The 19,428-nt window shown below is 32.0% G+C and overlaps 1 protein-coding gene across 1 annotated transcript; it reads left to right on the plus strand.

Annotated features, from left to right (window-relative positions):
- The first annotated feature begins 5,392 nt into the window (after nt 1-5,392).
- On the plus strand, nt 5,393-19,339 carry LOC133570245 (guanine nucleotide-binding protein G(I)/G(S)/G(O) subunit gamma-13-like). Its single transcript, XM_061923055.2, has 3 exons — nt 5,393-5,610; nt 13,293-13,410; nt 19,190-19,339. The coding sequence occupies exons 2-3, from the start codon at nt 13,313-13,315 to the stop codon at nt 19,293-19,295; spliced, it is 204 nt and encodes a 67-aa protein (XP_061779039.1). The 5' UTR covers nt 5,393-5,610; nt 13,293-13,312; the 3' UTR covers nt 19,296-19,339.
- Nucleotides 19,340-19,428: the final 89 nt, after the last annotated feature.

Consider the following 19,428-nt stretch of genomic DNA (forward strand, 5'->3'; position numbering starts at 1 on the left):
GCTAGGGTACCAGGAGGTGCATGTGTAATCAAAAAAGGGTTGAATGAGAGTTCCCGCTAGAATCTTCATGGTGCTTTTGTTGACCAGAGAAGAGATTCTGTAGAGAAATCTCGGTTGGTTGGTTGACCTTTTTGATGACCTTGGTTGCCATTTTATCACAGGAAAGTGGTAGGTAGGTGACCTCATCTTTCCTGGTGATAACAATGTCACCCACTTATTGAATGTTGCAAGAAAATAGTTAAAATATTTCAATTGATACTGTTGCGCAATGATTAAAACATGTCACTGTTCAAGGATCTTGAACATTTGAAATCAATGCGAGTATTTGTATAATATAATTTTAACTACCGGTACATTTATAATATAGGCCAAAACTAATGTTAAGTATACCAACAGAAGAATAAATGTTTTACATTTTAACAGATGTGTAGAAGGAATTGTGTTACAGTAACCAGATATTAACAAGTAGATGATCAAATATGTTAGCACACATTAGCAGCCAAATTGGCAGCCTTTGTAACCTTTTGAAAATATGCTAAATGTATGACAAAGTAGATTTCAGGTGAAATTGCTCATCTCTAATTTTTCCTCCACTAGATGTTCAGTGAGGGCCACAAGTCCAACACTTAAATGATGTCTGTGGAAATGCCACAGGTGACCAAACTATTGACTTGGCAGTAAGTCTTTAATAGTTTTGCTGGTTCTAGTTTGAGTCTAATTCATTGTATTAACCTGCTTTTTTTTTTCTTTTTTTCTATCTCCCAGGTTTATAAGATGAAGTGTCTGTGGCTGCACATGCAAAGTGTAAACTATGAAATTAACTATTAGATTAGTTTCTAATAAACTAAATGGCATAAAGTTCTGTTTCAAGTGCTCATGTAAGGTTGTTGGTTCACTGGAATCTTTGATTATAAACCTCTAAAGGCTTAGTGGCCACCTTTTAGCTCTTATTTCCAAAATTGTGTACACTACTGAATTGGGGTCTTATGGCCACTTATGTGGACACTTATACTGCCATCTGGTGGTGTCAGAAGAGTATAACATACAATGGAATTTGGAGGAAAAAAAGTGTAAAGAATAAGAATTAGCATGTCACTAAACATGAAGCAGATGTTTGTGTACTTATGAACTAAGTACATCATATCAAAAGATGATTCTTAGTTTTTATTCTAATTAGAGTCCAATAAGCCCAAATAGCAAAGAGGGGGAAAAAACATGTAAACAGCTTGGGCTTTAAGAGGTTAAAGACTTCTCACAAGAGGTTGTGTGAATGTTTTTAAGGTTTTGATCATTTGAGCAGCTTTTCTTTTAAATGCAACCGAATACTATCAAGTCAAGTTATACTGCACCTAAACTTGTTTAAAAAAAAAAAACTTTGCCTTTTTTATGATTTTATAAAGTGTAAAAGTAGGTGTGACATGTAGCAAAAGTCTAATAATTATTCTGGTCTTAAACCTGTAGGGCACAAGTGTCATTGAGAACCCCGGTGCAGTTATGAGAAAGTTTGTAACCCTAAATAAGAGTATAAATGTATAATTACTGTATTTGTTTACAACAAATGCACAGATTAAAATGATTTTATGCAGTACATTTTTCTCTTAACATTAAAGGATCAAATGATTTCCTCCACCTGTGCTGTAGGGGGAAGCTAATAACGATGTGATGTCGGACAAATCTAGTCTTGAATGACTAAGTGAAGGATAAGAACTAATTCCCAGTTGCAAGCAATCTGATTGGGAGCTATTTTTTTACTGCAGGTCCAGCTAAATCCCACATTACTAGAAAATAAACCATGCTTAAATGTGTATATAACCAATATTATTCTCTGCATAGTTTAGTTGTACATGCCTGTGGCAGACACCACTGCTCTTGTATGATCGTATGAAATGGAAATGGAGTCAATACTTTTCCCAAAAGTTGGGCCCGACATAAAATACAATGAAAAAGTTGTCAATGAAACAAATGCAGTAGGAGGAACATGGCCAGACAAAAGTTCCTAATGACAAATGATCAGGTATTTTCATGTGACACATTATGTGTAATAAAACAACTGTTGTACATATTAATGTAGATGCCATTTTTTAAATGTAATATGGATGTACTTTTCTGGATCTTTGTCCATCCATCCATCCATTTTCTACCGCTGCTGGATGGACAAAGACCCAGAAAAGTCCATCCATATTACATTTAAAAAATGGCATCTACATTAACACACACTGCTGCGTTTTGGACCAGTTGTTCCTCCCAGGGAATTCAAGTCACAATTCGCTCCCAAGCTCTTTACGACACTTAAAGCTGAGTTGAAAAACCACCAGAGACAGAATAGGTATTTTGTTGTATATTTTCAAAGCTTTGCCAATATACATTTTGAGACCAGTCTAACCCTAGAACATTCTATCGCGCCTCCCAAAATGGTCTGTCTTCCCAACGCCAAAAACCCCTCTTTCTTTCCCCCTCCCTAGCCATAATACAAGCACAACGTCTCCCTAGTCATAATACATTCCAAAGAACTCAAGGTTAACACACACAGTATACTTGCTGACAGAGCATCAAGAGAAGAAATGGAAAACACGAGCTGTTTTCAAATATGACAAAGAAATGGAAGAAGTACAACTTAAATTCGGATATATGTAAATATCTGCCTCCGACAACACGTATATGTAATAATTCAAGATTACACACAAGATAGTGTTATGTATTAAATTGTTATTGTGTCCTAACTATAATTTCATTTTTGTTATTAAAAAAAAAAATTATATTAATGCATTTTAATAGTATTTTCTGTATTGTTAAAATGATCTCATGCTGGAGGTTTTTAGGTGAGAGAAAATTCTAACTAGTGAGGTCACTGGAAACATGGCACTGCCTTATGAACGTTTACAATGACGACAAAAGTAGATTATAGTAAGTACCGGTATTTCCCACTTGGAGTAATTATGTCAATTTCAATGATTCTGCTCCACATCGTATAACTGATCATAAAAATAAACCAGTCTTTTGAACAGCTCTTTTATATATACCGTATTTTCCGCACCATAAGGCGCCCTGGGTTATAAGCCGCGCCTTCAATGAACGGCATATTTCAAAACTTTGTCCACCTATAAGCCGCCCCGTGTTATAAGCCGCATCTAACTGCGCTAAAGGAATGTCAAAAAAACAGTCAGATAGGTCAGTCAAACTTTAATAATATATTAAAAACCAGCGTGATGTGGGCGCGCATGGAGTCGTATATCAACATGGACGGAGCTGCGTGAAAAAAGCCACCCGGCCTCTTCGCGTAAACTTCCCTTAACCACTCGCTCATCTTTTCTTCATCCATCCATCCCTTCGAGTTAGCTTTTATGATGACGCCGGCTGGAAAGGTCTCTTTTGGCAAGGTCTTCCTTTTGAATATCACCATGGGTGGAAGTTTCTGGCCATTAGCATGGCAATCTAGAACCACAGTGAAGGATGACTTCTCATTCCCTGTGGTGCGAATATTCACCGTACGTGCTCCCGTTGTATCCACAGTGCGGTTCACAGGAATATCAAAAGTCAGTGGAACCTCGTCCATGTTGATAATGTTCTCTGGCCGGATCTTTTTTTCAGCTATCTTGTTTTTACAATATGCACGGAAAGTAGCCAGCTTTTCTTGAAAGTCTTTAGGCAGTTGCTGTGAAATAGTAGTCCGTGTGCGGATGGAGAGATTGCGTCTTTTCATGAACCGGAAACCTGTCGCTTAGTAGGAGCCATTTTGTGGTCTTTACAGATGTAAACACACAAAGGAAATGAAACGTAATATCCGCGCGCTTCTTCTTCTTTTACGCGGGCGGGTGGTTGCTTACAGTAGAAGAAGAAGCGCTTCCTGTTCTATGGGGGCGGGTGCTTACCTTGGCGGTTGCTTGCGTAGAAGAAGAAGCACTTCCTCTTCCACGGGGAAAAAAGATGGCGGCTGTTTACCGTAGTTGCGAGACCGAAACTTTATGAAAATGAATCTTAATATTAATCCATATATAAAGCGCACCGGGTTATAAGGCGCACTGTCAGCTTTTGAGAAAATTTGTGATTTTTAGGTGCGCCTTATAGTGCGGAAAATACGGTATATATATATATAGATACTAATTTCTTCATTATAGAGTTTATATTTGGACTATTCTGTTGCAATGTCCTATAATGCAGTGTTTTTCAACCTTTTTTTGAGCCACGGTGCATTTTTTTCATTGAAAAACTCCAGAGGCACACCACCAGCAGAAATCATTAAGAAATGAAACTCAGTTGAGAGTAAAAAGTTGTTGTCGCAATTGTTGGATATGACTTTAAAGCATAACCAAGCATGCATCACTATAGCTCTTGTCTCAAAGTAGGTGTACTATCACCAACTGTCACATCACACCCTGACTTATTTGAACTTTTTTGCCGTTTTCCTGTGTGTAGTGTTTTATTTCTTGCCTTGCTCTCCTATTTTGGTGTTTTTTTTCTCTTTTGGTATTTTCCTGTAGCAGTTTCATGTCTTCCTTTTGAGCGATATTTCCCGCATCTACTTTGTTTTAGCATTCAAGAATATTTCAGTTGTTTTCACCCTTCTTTGTGGGGACATTGTTGATTGTCATGTCATGTTCGGATGTACTTTGTGGACGCCGTCTTTGCTCCACAGTAAGTCTTTGCTGTTGTCCAGCATTCTGTTTTTGTTTACTTTGTAGCCTTTGTTCTGCATAGCCTTCCCTAAGCTCAATGCCTTTTCTTAGGGGCACTCACCTTTTGTTTATTTTTGGTTTAAGCATTCGACACCTTTTTACCTGCACTCTGCCTCCCGCTGTTTCCGACATCTACAAAGCAATTAGCTACCTCCTGCCATCTACTGATAAGGAAGAGTATTACACGGTTACTCTGCCGAACTCTCGACAGCACCGACACTCAACACATTATTTACGGATTAGAATTCCAATTTGCTAAAATATTTTTTAACCCAATTAGGTGAAATTACATAATATCTCAGGGTACACTAATGTGCCGCGGCACAGTGGTTGAAAAACACTGCTCGAATGTATCATGGGTATATGTTTTATTATGAAATGTTAAGTACAGTAAGGATGAGAGGGGCACTTTGAGGACAATGTGACATTTAAATGGAAAGAGTTTCCTTGCAGAGAACATATATCACTAGTATAATGTCAATAGAAGAGCCCATGTGCAGCTGAGATAGGCTCCAGCACCTCCCGCGACCCTTCAAAAAGGGACAAACGGTAGAAAATGGATGGATGGAGTGGTACCAATTTCATTTAAATTCCAAAATAGAATGAAAGATGTCAATCCAAACTGAGCATGTTCCCCTTTAAGAAAGCGCAGGTGTGCCCAATGTTGGCTTTTTGCTATAGAAATGCAAATATTCTCATTTGCCTGCGCGCGCATGCAGGTGCACGCTGGATTTGACAATCAAAGCAGGACGGAGGGGCGGGGCGGTGCTGCGCGTCCCCGCCCTGCTCGTGCCACCACATCCAGGCGCGAGCAGAGGAGCGTGTGCCCGCCGCTGACTGCATCCTCACCGGCATCATCATCATCTTCATCCTCCTCCTCCTCCTCGACGCCCGACCTGAGCTCGCTATCTCCGGCTGACCACCGTCGGACTTCCCGGTAGGTGTGAATGTTTGCTCGCTACTGCTAGCTATCACGACATATATGGTCTTCAGTCGTGTGATGATTAATAGGTGAGAAAGATGGCGGACAATGTTACTGATGATGATGATGATGGAGGAAGAGAGTCGACCTACTTTCACGGGATCCATTAGGCAGATGAGGACGTGGGGGGGTGGGGGGGGGGAGAAGCTCCGTGATCCACGGTGCTCTTGTCGGTTGTCATCTGGGCCTGAGAAGGGCCCGCCTGGCAGGGTGTGGCCGCCCGCCTGGCAGGGCAGGGTGGGGCGGACCGAAAGTACAACTTTAGGATTTTATACGCAAAGTGTATTTTAGCCAAATTGTGCGGCGATAACAAGCATTCAAACACCAGATCACAGCCTATCATAACAATTCCCTGATCCCATTTTTTTTGCCGCACCTAACGATTCGATGTCCGATAATATATCGGCCGATAAATGTTTTAAAATGTAACATCGGAAATGATCAATATCGGTTGTTTTTTTTTATCAGTATTGTTTTCTTTTTTTTATTAAATCAACATAAAAAACACAAGATACACTTACTATTGTATTGTATTAAATCAACATAAAAAAACACAAGATACACTTACTATTGTATTGTATTAAATCAACATAAAAAAACACAAGATACACTTACTATTGTATTAAATCAACATAAAAAACACAAGATACACTTACTATTGTATTGTATTAAATCAACATAAAAAAACACAAGATACACTTACTATTGTATTGTATTAAATCAACATAAAAAAACACAAGATACACTTACTATTGTATTAAATCAACATAAAAAACACAAGATACACTTACTATTGTATTAAATCAACATAAAAAACACAAGATACACTTACTATTGTATTGTATTAAATCAACATAAAAAAACACAAGATACACTTACTATTGTATTAAATCAACATAAAAAACACAAGATACACTTACTATTGTATTAAATCAACATAAAAACACAAGATACACTTACTATTGTATTGTATTAAATCAACATAAAAAACACAAGATACACTTACTATTGTATTGTATTAAATCAACATAAAAAACACAAGATACACTTACTATTGTATTGTATTAAATCAACATAAAAAACACGAGATACACTTACTATTGTATTGTATTAAATCAACATAAAAAACACAAGATACACTTACTATTGTATTGTATTAAATCAACATAAAAAACACAAGATACACTTACTATTGTATTGTATTAAATCAACATAAAAAACACAAGATACACTTACTATTGTATTGTATTAAATCAACATAAAAAACACAAGATACACTTACTATTGTATTGTATTAAATCAACATAAAAACACAAGATACACTTACTATTGTATTGTATTAAATCAACATAAACACAAGATACACTTACTATTGTATTGTATTGTATTAAATCAACATAAAAAACACAAGATACACTTACTATTGTATTGTATTAAATCAACATAAAAAACACAAGATACACTTACTATTGTATTGTATTGTATTAAATCAACATAAAAACACAAGATACACTTACTATTGTATTGTATTGTATTAAATCAACATAAAAAACACAAGATACACTTACAATTGTATTAAATCAACATAAAAAACACAAGATACACTTACTATTGTATTGTATTAAATCAACATAAAAACACAAGATACACTTACTATTGTATTGTATTGTATTAAATCAACATAAAAAACACAAGATACACTTACTATTGTATTGTATTGTATTAAATCAACATAAAAAACACAAGATACACTTACTATTGTATTAAATCAACATAAAAAACACAAGATACACTTACTATTGTATTGTATTAAATCAACATAAAAACACAAGATACACTTACTATTGTATTGTATTGTATTAAATCAACATAAAAAACACAAGATACACTTACTATTGTATTGTATTGTATTAAATCAACATAAAAACACAAGATACACTTACTATTGTATTGTATTGTATTAAATCAACATAAAAACACAAGATACACTTACTATTGTATTGTATTGTATTAAATCAACATAAAAAACACAAGATACACTTACTATTGTATTGTATTAAATCAACATAAAAAACACAAGATACACTTACTATTGTATTAAATCAACATAAAAAACACAAGATACACTTACTATTGTATTGTATTGTATTAAATCAACATAAAAAACACAAGATACACTTACTATTGTATTGTATTAAATCAACATAAAAACACAAGATACACTTACTATTGTATTGTATTAAATCAACATAAAAAACACAAGATACACTTACTATTGTATTGTATTAAATCAACATAAACACAAGATACACTTACTATTGTATTGTATTGTATTAAATCAACATAAAAACACAAGATACACTTACTATTGTATTGTATTAAATCAACATAAAAAACACAAGATACACTTACTATTGTATTGTATTAAATCAACATAAAAAACACAAGATACACTTACTATTGTATTGTATTGTATTAAATCAACATAAAAAACACAAGATACACTTACTATTGTATTGTATTAAATCAACATAAAAAACACAAGATACACTTACTATTGTATTGTATTAAATCAACATAAAAAACACAAGATACACTTACTATTGTATTGTATTAAATCAACATAAAAAACACAAGATACACTTACTATTGTATTGTATTGTATTAAATCAACATAAAAACACAAGATACACTTACTATTGTATTGTATTGTATTAAATCAACATAAAAAACACAAGATACACTTACTATTGTATTGTATTGTATTAAATCAACATAAAAACACAAGATACACTTACTATTGTATTGTATTGTATTAAATCAACATAAAAACACAAGATACACTTACTATTGTATTGTATTGTATTAAATCAACATAAAAACACAAGATACACTTACTATTGTATTGTATTAAATCAACATAAAAAACACAAGATACACTTACTATTGTATTGTATTAAATCAACATAAAAAACACAAGATACACTTACTATTGTATTGTATTAAATCAACATAAAAACACAAGATACACTTACTATTGTATTGTATTAAATCAACATAAACACAAGATACACTTACTATTGTATTGTATTGTATTAAATCAACATAAAAAACACAAGATACACTTACTATTGTATTGTATTGTATTAAATCAACATAAAAACACAAGATACACTTACTATTGTATTGTATTGTATTAAATCAACATAAAAACACAAGATACACTTACTATTGTATTGTATTGTATTAAATCAACATAAAAACACAAGATACACTTACTATTGTATTGTATTAAATCAACATAAAAAACACAAGATACACTTACTATTGTATTGTATTAAATCAACATAAAAAACACAAGATACACTTACTATTGTATTGTATTAAATCAACATAAAAACACAAGATACACTTACTATTGTATTGTATTAAATCAACATAAACACAAGATACACTTACTATTGTATTGTATTGTATTAAATCAACATAAAAAACACAAGATACACTTACTATTGTATTGTATTGTATTAAATCAACATAAAAAACACAAGATACACTTACTATTGTATTGTATTGTATTAAATCAACATAAAAAACACAAGATACACTTACTATTGTATTGTATTAAATCAACATAAAAAACACAAGATACACTTACTATTGTATTGTATTAAATCAACATAAAAACACAAGATACACTTACTATTGTATTGTATTAAATCAACATAAACACAAGATACACTTACTATTGTATTGTATTGTATTAAATCAACATAAAAAACACAAGATACACTTACTATTGTATTGTATTAAATCAACATAAAAAACACAAGATACACTTACTATTGTATTGTATTGTATTAAATCAACATAAAAACACAAGATACACTTACTATTGTATTGTATTGTATTAAATCAACATAAAAAACACAAGATACACTTACAATTGTATTAAATCAACATAAAAAACACAAGATACACTTACTATTGTATTGTATTAAATCAACATAAAAACACAAGATACACTTACTATTGTATTGTATTGTATTAAATCAACATAAAAAACACAAGATACACTTACTATTGTATTGTATTGTATTAAATCAACATAAAAAACACAAGATACACTTACTATTGTATTAAATCAACATAAAAAACACAAGATACACTTACTATTGTATTGTATTAAATCAACATAAAAACACAAGATACACTTACTATTGTATTGTATTGTATTAAATCAACATAAAAAACACAAGATACACTTACTATTGTATTGTATTGTATTAAATCAACATAAAAACACAAGATACACTTACTATTGTATTGTATTGTATTAAATCAACATAAAAACACAAGATACACTTACTATTGTATTGTATTGTATTAAATCAACATAAAAAACACAAGATACACTTACTATTGTATTGTATTAAATCAACATAAAAAACACAAGATACACTTACTATTGTATTAAATCAACATAAAAAACACAAGATACACTTACTATTGTATTGTATTGTATTAAATCAACATAAAAAACACAAGATACACTTACTATTGTATTGTATTAAATCAACATAAAAACACAAGATACACTTACTATTGTATTGTATTAAATCAACATAAAAAACACAAGATACACTTACTATTGTATTGTATTAAATCAACATAAACACAAGATACACTTACTATTGTATTGTATTGTATTAAATCAACATAAAAACACAAGATACACTTACTATTGTATTGTATTAAATCAACATAAAAAACACAAGATACACTTACTATTGTATTGTATTAAATCAACATAAAAAACACAAGATACACTTACTATTGTATTGTATTGTATTAAATCAACATAAAAAACACAAGATACACTTACTATTGTATTGTATTAAATCAACATAAAAAACACAAGATACACTTACTATTGTATTGTATTAAATCAACATAAAAAACACAAGATACACTTACTATTGTATTGTATTAAATCAACATAAAAAACACAAGATACACTTACTATTGTATTGTATTGTATTAAATCAACATAAAAACACAAGATACACTTACTATTGTATTGTATTGTATTAAATCAACATAAAAAACACAAGATACACTTACTATTGTATTGTATTGTATTAAATCAACATAAAAACACAAGATACACTTACTATTGTATTGTATTGTATTAAATCAACATAAAAACACAAGATACACTTACTATTGTATTGTATTAAATCAACATAAAAAACACAAGATACACTTACTATTGTATTGTATTAAATCAACATAAAAAACACAAGATACACTTACTATTGTATTGTATTAAATCAACATAAAAACACAAGATACACTTACTATTGTATTGTATTAAATCAACATAAACACAAGATACACTTACTATTGTATTGTATTGTATTAAATCAACATAAAAAACACAAGATACACTTACTATTGTATTGTATTGTATTAAATCAACATAAAAAACACAAGATACACTTACTATTGTATTGTATTGTATTAAATCAACATAAAAAACACAAGATACACTTACTATTGTATTGTATTAAATCAACATAAAAAACACAAGATACACTTACTATTGTATTGTATTAAATCAACATAAAAAAAACACAAGATACACTTACAATTAGTGCACCAACCCAAAAAAACCTCCCTCATTCACACAAAAGTGTTGTTTCTTTCTGTTATTAATATTGTGGTAGGTTCCTACATGATATATCAATATATATCAATACAGTCTGCAAGGGATACAGTCCGTAAGCACACATGATGCTGCTCCACTAATAGTACTAACCTTTAACACTTCATTTGACTCATTTTCATTCATTACTATGTAACTGTTTTTATATTGTTTTACTTTCTTTTTTATTCAAGAAAATGTTTTTTATTTATTTATCATATTTTCTTTTCTTAAAAAGGACCTTATCTTCACCATACCTGGTTGTCCAAATTAGGCATAATAATGTGTTAATTCTACGACTGTATATATCTGTATCGGTTGATATCGGTAATTAAGGGTTTGGTCAATATCAGATATCGGCAAAAAGCCATTATCGGACATCTCTAATTCTCACAATTAATGACTTGGTATAATAATTATGATGACACTTTTTTTCAAAACAGTTTACATGTTAGAAAATATGGCATTAAAACCTCATTAAAAAAAATGTTACCGTATTTTTCGGACTATAAGTGGCAGTTTTTTTCATAGTTTGGCCGGGGGTGCGACTTATACTCAGGAGTAATTGATTACAGATTAAAACGAATGAGAATGAGATACTTTCAAATGTGTTTTGGAGCTGCATTCTACACAAAGGCCACAAGGGGGTACTGCCACTAGTGGTCAAATATATACAAATAAAAAGGTCCTCATTGCTAACATTCTGGGGGGAAAAAATGATAGTTTTGGTCAAAGATTAAAAAAATATTTCACAAAAAAAATATTTTTGTTCAGTTTAAAAAAATAAAATAAAATAAGCAGCATTTACATATTTTTAATTAGATCTCACTAAACCAGGGGTGCACATTTAAGACTTTTTAAAAACATGTATTATTCCTCTTAAGGCCCAAGCTGTTTGTTTACATGCTTTTTTTTTTTATTTCTCTTTGGGCTTATTGCACCCTAATTAGAATAAAAACTAAGAATCATCTTTAGATATGATGTACTTAGTCCATAAGTACACAAACGTGTACTTCATGTTTAGTGACATGCTAATTCTTATTTTTACACTTTTTATTCCAAATTCCATTGTATGCTATACTCTTCTGACACCACCAGATGGCAGTATAAGTGTCCACATAAGCGGCCATAAGACCCCAATTCAGTAGTGTACACAATTTTGGAAATAAGAGCTAAAAGGTGCTGTCCACGCATGTGGCCACTAAGTCTTTAGAGGTGTTAAAGACATTATAAAGGTAGTATTATTAAAGAATATGTATGGAATAAAAGAAGAAAGTGGTGTAATATGAGGAGGAAAAGTTGACACAAAGCTAACCGCCAGGCAGGTTTCTTTTTCCTACCAGTACTTTTTTGGAGGATTAGTTTTGAAGGTAAAAAACTTCAAAATTTTAATTTTTTTTCTTTTAGAATCTAGACACTCCTACTAGACATACGGTACCGGTCACACCTTCTTATTCTATCTTTATGTTCATGACTATTTACATTGTAGATTGTCACATCAAAACTATGAATGAACACATGTGGAGTTATGTACTCAACAAAAATAGTCAAAACATGTTTTATATTCTAGTTTCTTCAAAATAGCCACCCTTTGCTCTGATTACTGCTTTGCACACTCTTGGCATTCTCTCTATGAGCTTCACGCGAAACCATTTCAGGCGACTACCTCTTGAAGCTCAAGAATACAAAATAAAAAGAAGTTTAAAGAAACAAACAAAAAAAAAGCATACTTGTTGACAAAGCGTTTGTATTGTGGAGGTGTACCTAATGTTCTGACCAGTGCGTGCATTATTCAGATGGCGCTGCTTTGCTGACGGATCAGAAAGGGAAAGTATCTCTGGAAGAGGATCATGGCTATTTAAAGACTTTTTCTGAGAGTAGGATCCTGCTGGAGGAGAGATGTGAATGATATGAATGATAATTCATGCAGGAACATCATCCAGACACACCATGGATGACTTGGACGTTCCTCAGATGCGGAGGGAAGTGGAGTCTCTTCAGTACCAGCTGGCCATCAGCAGAGAGAAATCCTCCATCACCGTCACCGAGTGAGTGTATACACACACACACACACACACACACACACACACCACATTCTTGTATTTCTTACTACCTTCTTGAGACCTGAGAAAAATGCCTCCCTCTTTAGGCCCAGCCTTTCTAGATATATAAAGTAGTTTATTTACAACATTAATAATATATACATACTATGCACATATAAAAACGCTTGTTGTGAAAAATGAGTTGGAATTTCACAAGAAAAAGGTCACAATTTCACAAGAAAAACTTAGAATTTTGGCAGTATTATAATAAAAGTCGTCATTTTACTCAACGCAAGTCAAAATTTGACAAGAAAAACTGAACATTTGTGCAATGTTATGATAAAAGTTGGAATTTTACTCAATAACAGTCGCAATTTTACAAGAAAAGCTTAAAATGTTGGCAATTTTATGAAGAGTCGTCATTTTACTCGACAAAAGTCACAATTTTATAAGAAAACTTTCACATTTAGGCAATATTATAACAATAATTTGAATTTCACTCGGCAAAATGATGACAAAAGTCACCATTTTACTCAGTCACTATTTTAACATTTTAACAAAAAAATTGGCAATATTGTGATAAAAGTCAGAATTTTATATGACAAATGTCACCATTTTTGCATAAATGTATAACTTTACATAAAAAAGTCATAATTTTACGAGAAAATATTGCATTATTACAGAAACAGAAAGAATATGAGAAATTGTTCCCAATTTTATAAGAAAAAAGTTGACACATTGTGAGAAAAAGTTAGTTAAAAAAAAAAAAAGTTTTGTTTGTAATTGGTTTTGAATCTTCATTATTTACTTCGAGTTATTACACTGTCTCTATATACATACAGTATTTATTTATTATGCGATGAGGTGGCGACTTGTCCAGGGTGTACCCCGCCTTCCGCCCGATTGTAGCTGAGATAGGCTCCAGCGCCCCCCGCGACCCCAAAGGGAATAAGCGGTAGAAAATGGATGGATGGATGGATTTATTTATTAATTTTATTAATTTTGGCCAAAGGGGGTGCATTTCAATTTCTTACACACACTTGTTATTTCATATGTTGGCCAGAGGGGGAGCACTTTTAAAAGCGACACACAGTCAATGTGAAAAATCCCTCCTTTTTGGGACCACCCTCATTTTGATAGATGTCACCATATTAGATGCAATGTTATTGATTTATGTCATCACTTGTTCACACCTCCTCATATGGAAGATACTTTTCCTTCATGTCTCAAGAAGGCTACAAATACAAGAACACACAAACACACTTGTATTTCTTACTACCTTCTTGAGACCTGAGAAAAATGTCTCCCTCTTTAGGCCCACCCTTTCTAGATATATAAAGAAGTGTATTTACAACATTAATAATATATACATACTATGCAAATATTAAAAATCTTGTTGTGAGAACAAGAAAAAGGTCACAATTTCACAAGAAAAACTTATGTTGGCAGTATTATAATAAAAGTAGTCATTTTACTCAACGCAAGTCCAAATTTGACAAGAAAAACTGAACATTTGTGCAATGTTATGATAAAAGTTGGAATTTTACTCAATAACAGTCGCAATTTTACAAGAAAAGCTTTCCATTTTGGCAATTTTATGAAAAGAGTCGTCATTTTACTCGCCAAAAGTCACAATTTTATAAGAAAACTTACACATTTTGGCAATATTATAATAGTCATCATTTTACTCCAAAAGTCACTATTTTACAAGAACAACAAAATTGGCAATATTGTCATAAGTCATTATTTTATGTGACAAATGTCACCATTTTGCATTAAAAAGTCGTAATTTTATGAGAAAATATTGCAATATTACAGAAACAGAAAGAATATGGGAATTTTTTTCCCCAATTTTATAAGAAAAAAAGTTAACACATTGTGAGAAAAAGACTGCTTTTAGTTAATAAATATTTTTTAAATCTTTAGTTTGTAATTGGTTTTTAATCTTTATGATTTATTTACTTCGTTATTACAGTATGTCTCTATATAGATAGTACTTTATTGATTCCTTCAGGAGAGTTCCCTCAGGAAAATTAAAAATATATACATATTTATTAGTTTTTTATTAATTTTGGCAAAAGGGGGCGCATTTCAATTTCTTACACACACTTGTTATTTCATATGTTGACCAGAGGGGGAGCACTTTTAAAAGCGACACACAGTCAATGTGAAAAATCCCTCCTTTTTGGGACCACCCTCATTTTGATAGATGTCACCATATTAGATGCAATGTTATTGATTTATGTCATCACTTGTTCACACCTCCTCATATGGAAGATACTTTTCCTTCTTCATGTCTCAAGAAGGCTACAAATACAAGAACACACACACACATATTCTTGTATTTGTTACCTTCTTGAGACCTGAGAAAAATGCCTCCCTCTTTAGGCCCACCCTTTCTAGATATATAAAGAAGTGTATTTACAACATTAATAATATATACATACTATGCACATATTAAAAATCTTGTTGTGAGAACAAGAAAAAGGTCACAATTTCACAAGAAAAACTTATAATGTTGGCAGTATTATAATAAAAGTCGTAATTTTACTCAACGCAAGTCCAAATTTTACAAGAAAAACTGAACATTTGTGCAATGTTATGACAGTTATAACAGTCGCAATTCTACAAGAAAAGCTTAAAATGTTGGACATTTTTTGCAAAGTCGTAATTTTACTCGACAAAAGTCACAATTTTATAAGAAAACTCACACATTTTGGCAATGTTATAATAATCGGAATTTCACTCGGCAAAATGATGACAAAAGTCATCATTTTACTCTAAAAAAAAGTCACTATTTTACAAGGACAACAACAAAATTGGCAATATTGTGATTAAAGTCAGAATTTTATATGACAAATGTCACCATTTTGCATTGAAAAGTAGTAATTTTACGAGAAAATATTGCAATATTACAGAAACAGAAAGAATATGAGAAATTGTTCCCAATTTTATAAGGAAAAAGTTGACACATTGTGAGAAAAAGTTAGTTAATATATATTTTTTTAAATCTTTAGTTTGTAATTGGTTTTTAATCTTCATTATTTACTTCCAGTTATTACAGTATGTCTCTATATACATATTTTTTTGTTTTTTTTATTAATTTTGGCCAAAGTGGGCGCATTTCAATTTCTTACACACACTTGTTATTTCATATGTTGACCAGAGGGGGAGCACTTTTAAAAGCGACACACAATCAATGTGAAAAATCTCTCCTTTTTGGGACCACCCTCATTTTGATAGATGTCACCATATTAGATGCAATGTTATTGATTTATGTCATCACTTGTTCACACCTCCTCATATGGAAGATACTTTTCCTTCATGTCTCAAGAAGGCTAGAAATACAAGAACACACAAACACACTTGTATTTGTTACCTTCTTGAGACCTGAGAAAAATGCCTCCCTCTTTAGGCCCACCCTTTCTAGATATATAAAGAAGTGTATTTACAACATTAATAATATATACATACTATGCACATATAAAAAAGCTTGTTGTGAGAACAAGAAAAAGGTCACAATTTCACAAGAAAAACTTATGTTGGCAGTATTATAATAAAAGTAGTCATTTTATTCAACGAAAGTCCAAATTTTACAAGAAAAACTGAACATTTGTGCAATGTTATGATAAAAGTTGGAATTTTACTCAATAACAGTCGCAATTTTACAAGAAAAGCTCAACATTTTGGCAATTTTATGAAAAGAGTCGTCATTTTACTCGACAAGTCACAATTTTATAAGAAAACTTACACATTTTGGCAATATTATAATAACAAAAGTCATCATTTTACTCCAAAAAAGTCACTATTTTACAAGAACAACAAAATTGGCAATATTGTCATAAGTCATTATTTTATGTGACAAATGTCACCATTTTGCATTAAAAAGTCGTAATTTTATGAGAAAATATTACAGAAACAGAAAGAATATGGGAATTTTTTCCCCCAATTTTATAAGAAAAAAAGTTAACACATTGTGAGAAAAAGACTGCTTTTAGTTAATAAATATTTTTTAAATCTTTAGTTTGTAATTGTTTTTTAATCTTTATGATTTACTTCAAGTTATTACAGTACATCTCTATATAGATAGTACTTTATTGATTCCTTCAGGAAAATTAAAAATATATACATATTTATTTGTTTTTTATTAATTTTGGCCAAAGGGGGGCGCATTTCAATTTCTTCCACACACTTGTTATTTCATATGTTGACCAGAGGGGGAGCACTTTTAAAAGCGACACACAGTCAATGTGAAAAATCCCTCCTTTTTGGGACCACCCTCATTTTGATAGATGTCACCACAAATGAGACATTGTCTATTAGATGCAATGTTTGCAAAATGATTATTAGCATTCAGACAGGTTAAAATGTTGCTAAAACCATCACTTTTCTATCAGTCACAGTGACTTTTCAAAACAAAAATATTACAGCAAAAATCATATGGGTTGATTGACATGTTTATTCTGTAAGCTAACTTCAATAGTTTGAAATTATTTTGACAGTTAATGCCAGTTATCCTGTCAACCTTTCACAAGACTTCAATTTGTTCATTGAAAGTATAAACACTTTTTACAGTAAACAAATGGTAAAACAGTACTAAACAATTCCATTAAAAAAAAAATTGATGTCATTATTAACTTTCTGTCCAAGCTTGTATAATCTACTGCCTTGTTCAATTGTAAAAAATATTCTGTGCCTAAAATTCACATTTCTATCACAATTATCATACTGTAAACATGGTAAGCTAACTTCATTAAAATTAATAGTCCTGTCAATAGCATGGAATTACAATTCAAATGTAGTTTTTTTGTAAGCCTTTCAAAAGAATTCAAAATATGAAAAATTAATGAAAATGAATTGAAGCCATCAGACACTTGAAAAGTGGCACATCACATCTCTAATGTAATCATTTGAACTTTTCAACAGAAATAGCACTGCAAAAATATTAAGGACATACTTCTGTATTTTGGTAGTTATGCTGTCAACATTTAACAAGATTTCTTCAACTTGGACTTGAAAGTATAAATAGTATAAACACTTTTAACAGTATAACAGTACTAAACAATTCCAATAGATAACATTGGTGTCATTACCTTTTTGTGGCTAAAATCCGAAAAACGTTGAAAGTTTTCCACTTGTATCGCTAGCAACGGCATTAGACTTGTGTTTTTTTGTCCCAACGTGGTCTTTTACATCGCTAATTCCTCCGTGTCCGATCGAAAAATCTTGTCTGCACAAGGTGCAATTCGCGTAGTTTTCACCCTTTTTGGAACGGATAATTATTCCCGGATAGGCTTTTGAATATTCTTCACGGAATGACTGCAGTTTTCTTTTCGGTTTAAGACTCGTTTGCGATTTTTCTCCGGCTGATTCCATGATCGTTCGCTCGTTTGGAAACAATGGCAACTGGTGCCTCGTGCTTGGCAGCGGTGCTATAAATAGCCTCGCGCATGGCATTCGGAATGGCTCGATAGGAAGTTACGGGAAGCAGTGTCGATTGTCATTGTTGTTACGCCATTTCGTGAATAAAACTTAAAAAAAAAAAAAAAAATTTAATTAATGAAAAACCGTATTTTGTATCACTGCAACCGTAACCCAGAATAGGTTGATGAAAACCGTACTAATTACGGGAAAACCGGAGTAGTTGGCAGGTATGTTGATTTATGTCATCACTTGTTCACACCTCCTCATATGGAAGATACTTTTCCTTCATGTCTCAAGAAGGGTAGTAATACACACACACACCAGCTACATGAGAACAAGACAAGTGTGTGTTTGTGTTCAGGTTGGTGAAGTGGATCGAAGGTTGTGTGTGCGAGGATCCTTTCCTCAACCCTGAGCTGATGAGAGCTAACCCCTGGGTGGAGAAAGGCAAGTGTGTGATCCTCTGATGATCACACACACATTCATATGTTCACACACGCAATGCACGGATGCACCACAAACTTAAACATTGGACACACACACACACACACACACACACACACACTACTGCTGTTATGCTTTATTTATTTATTTGGAGAA

The sequence above is a fragment of the Nerophis lumbriciformis genome, linkage group LG27, assembly GCF_033978685.3.
Source record: "Nerophis lumbriciformis linkage group LG27, RoL_Nlum_v2.1, whole genome shotgun sequence".
Lineage (NCBI taxonomy): Eukaryota > Metazoa > Chordata > Actinopteri > Syngnathiformes > Syngnathidae > Nerophis > Nerophis lumbriciformis.

Coding starts and splice junctions, on each gene's coding strand:
- LOC133570245 (XM_061923055.2), top strand. CDS start 13,313: ATGGATGACTTGGACGTTCCTCAGATGCGGAGGGAAGTGGAGTCTCTT. Junction 13,411..19,189: donor TCCTCCATCACCGTCACCGA/GTGAGTGTATAC, acceptor GTTTGTGTTCAG/GTTGGTGAAGTGGATCGAAG.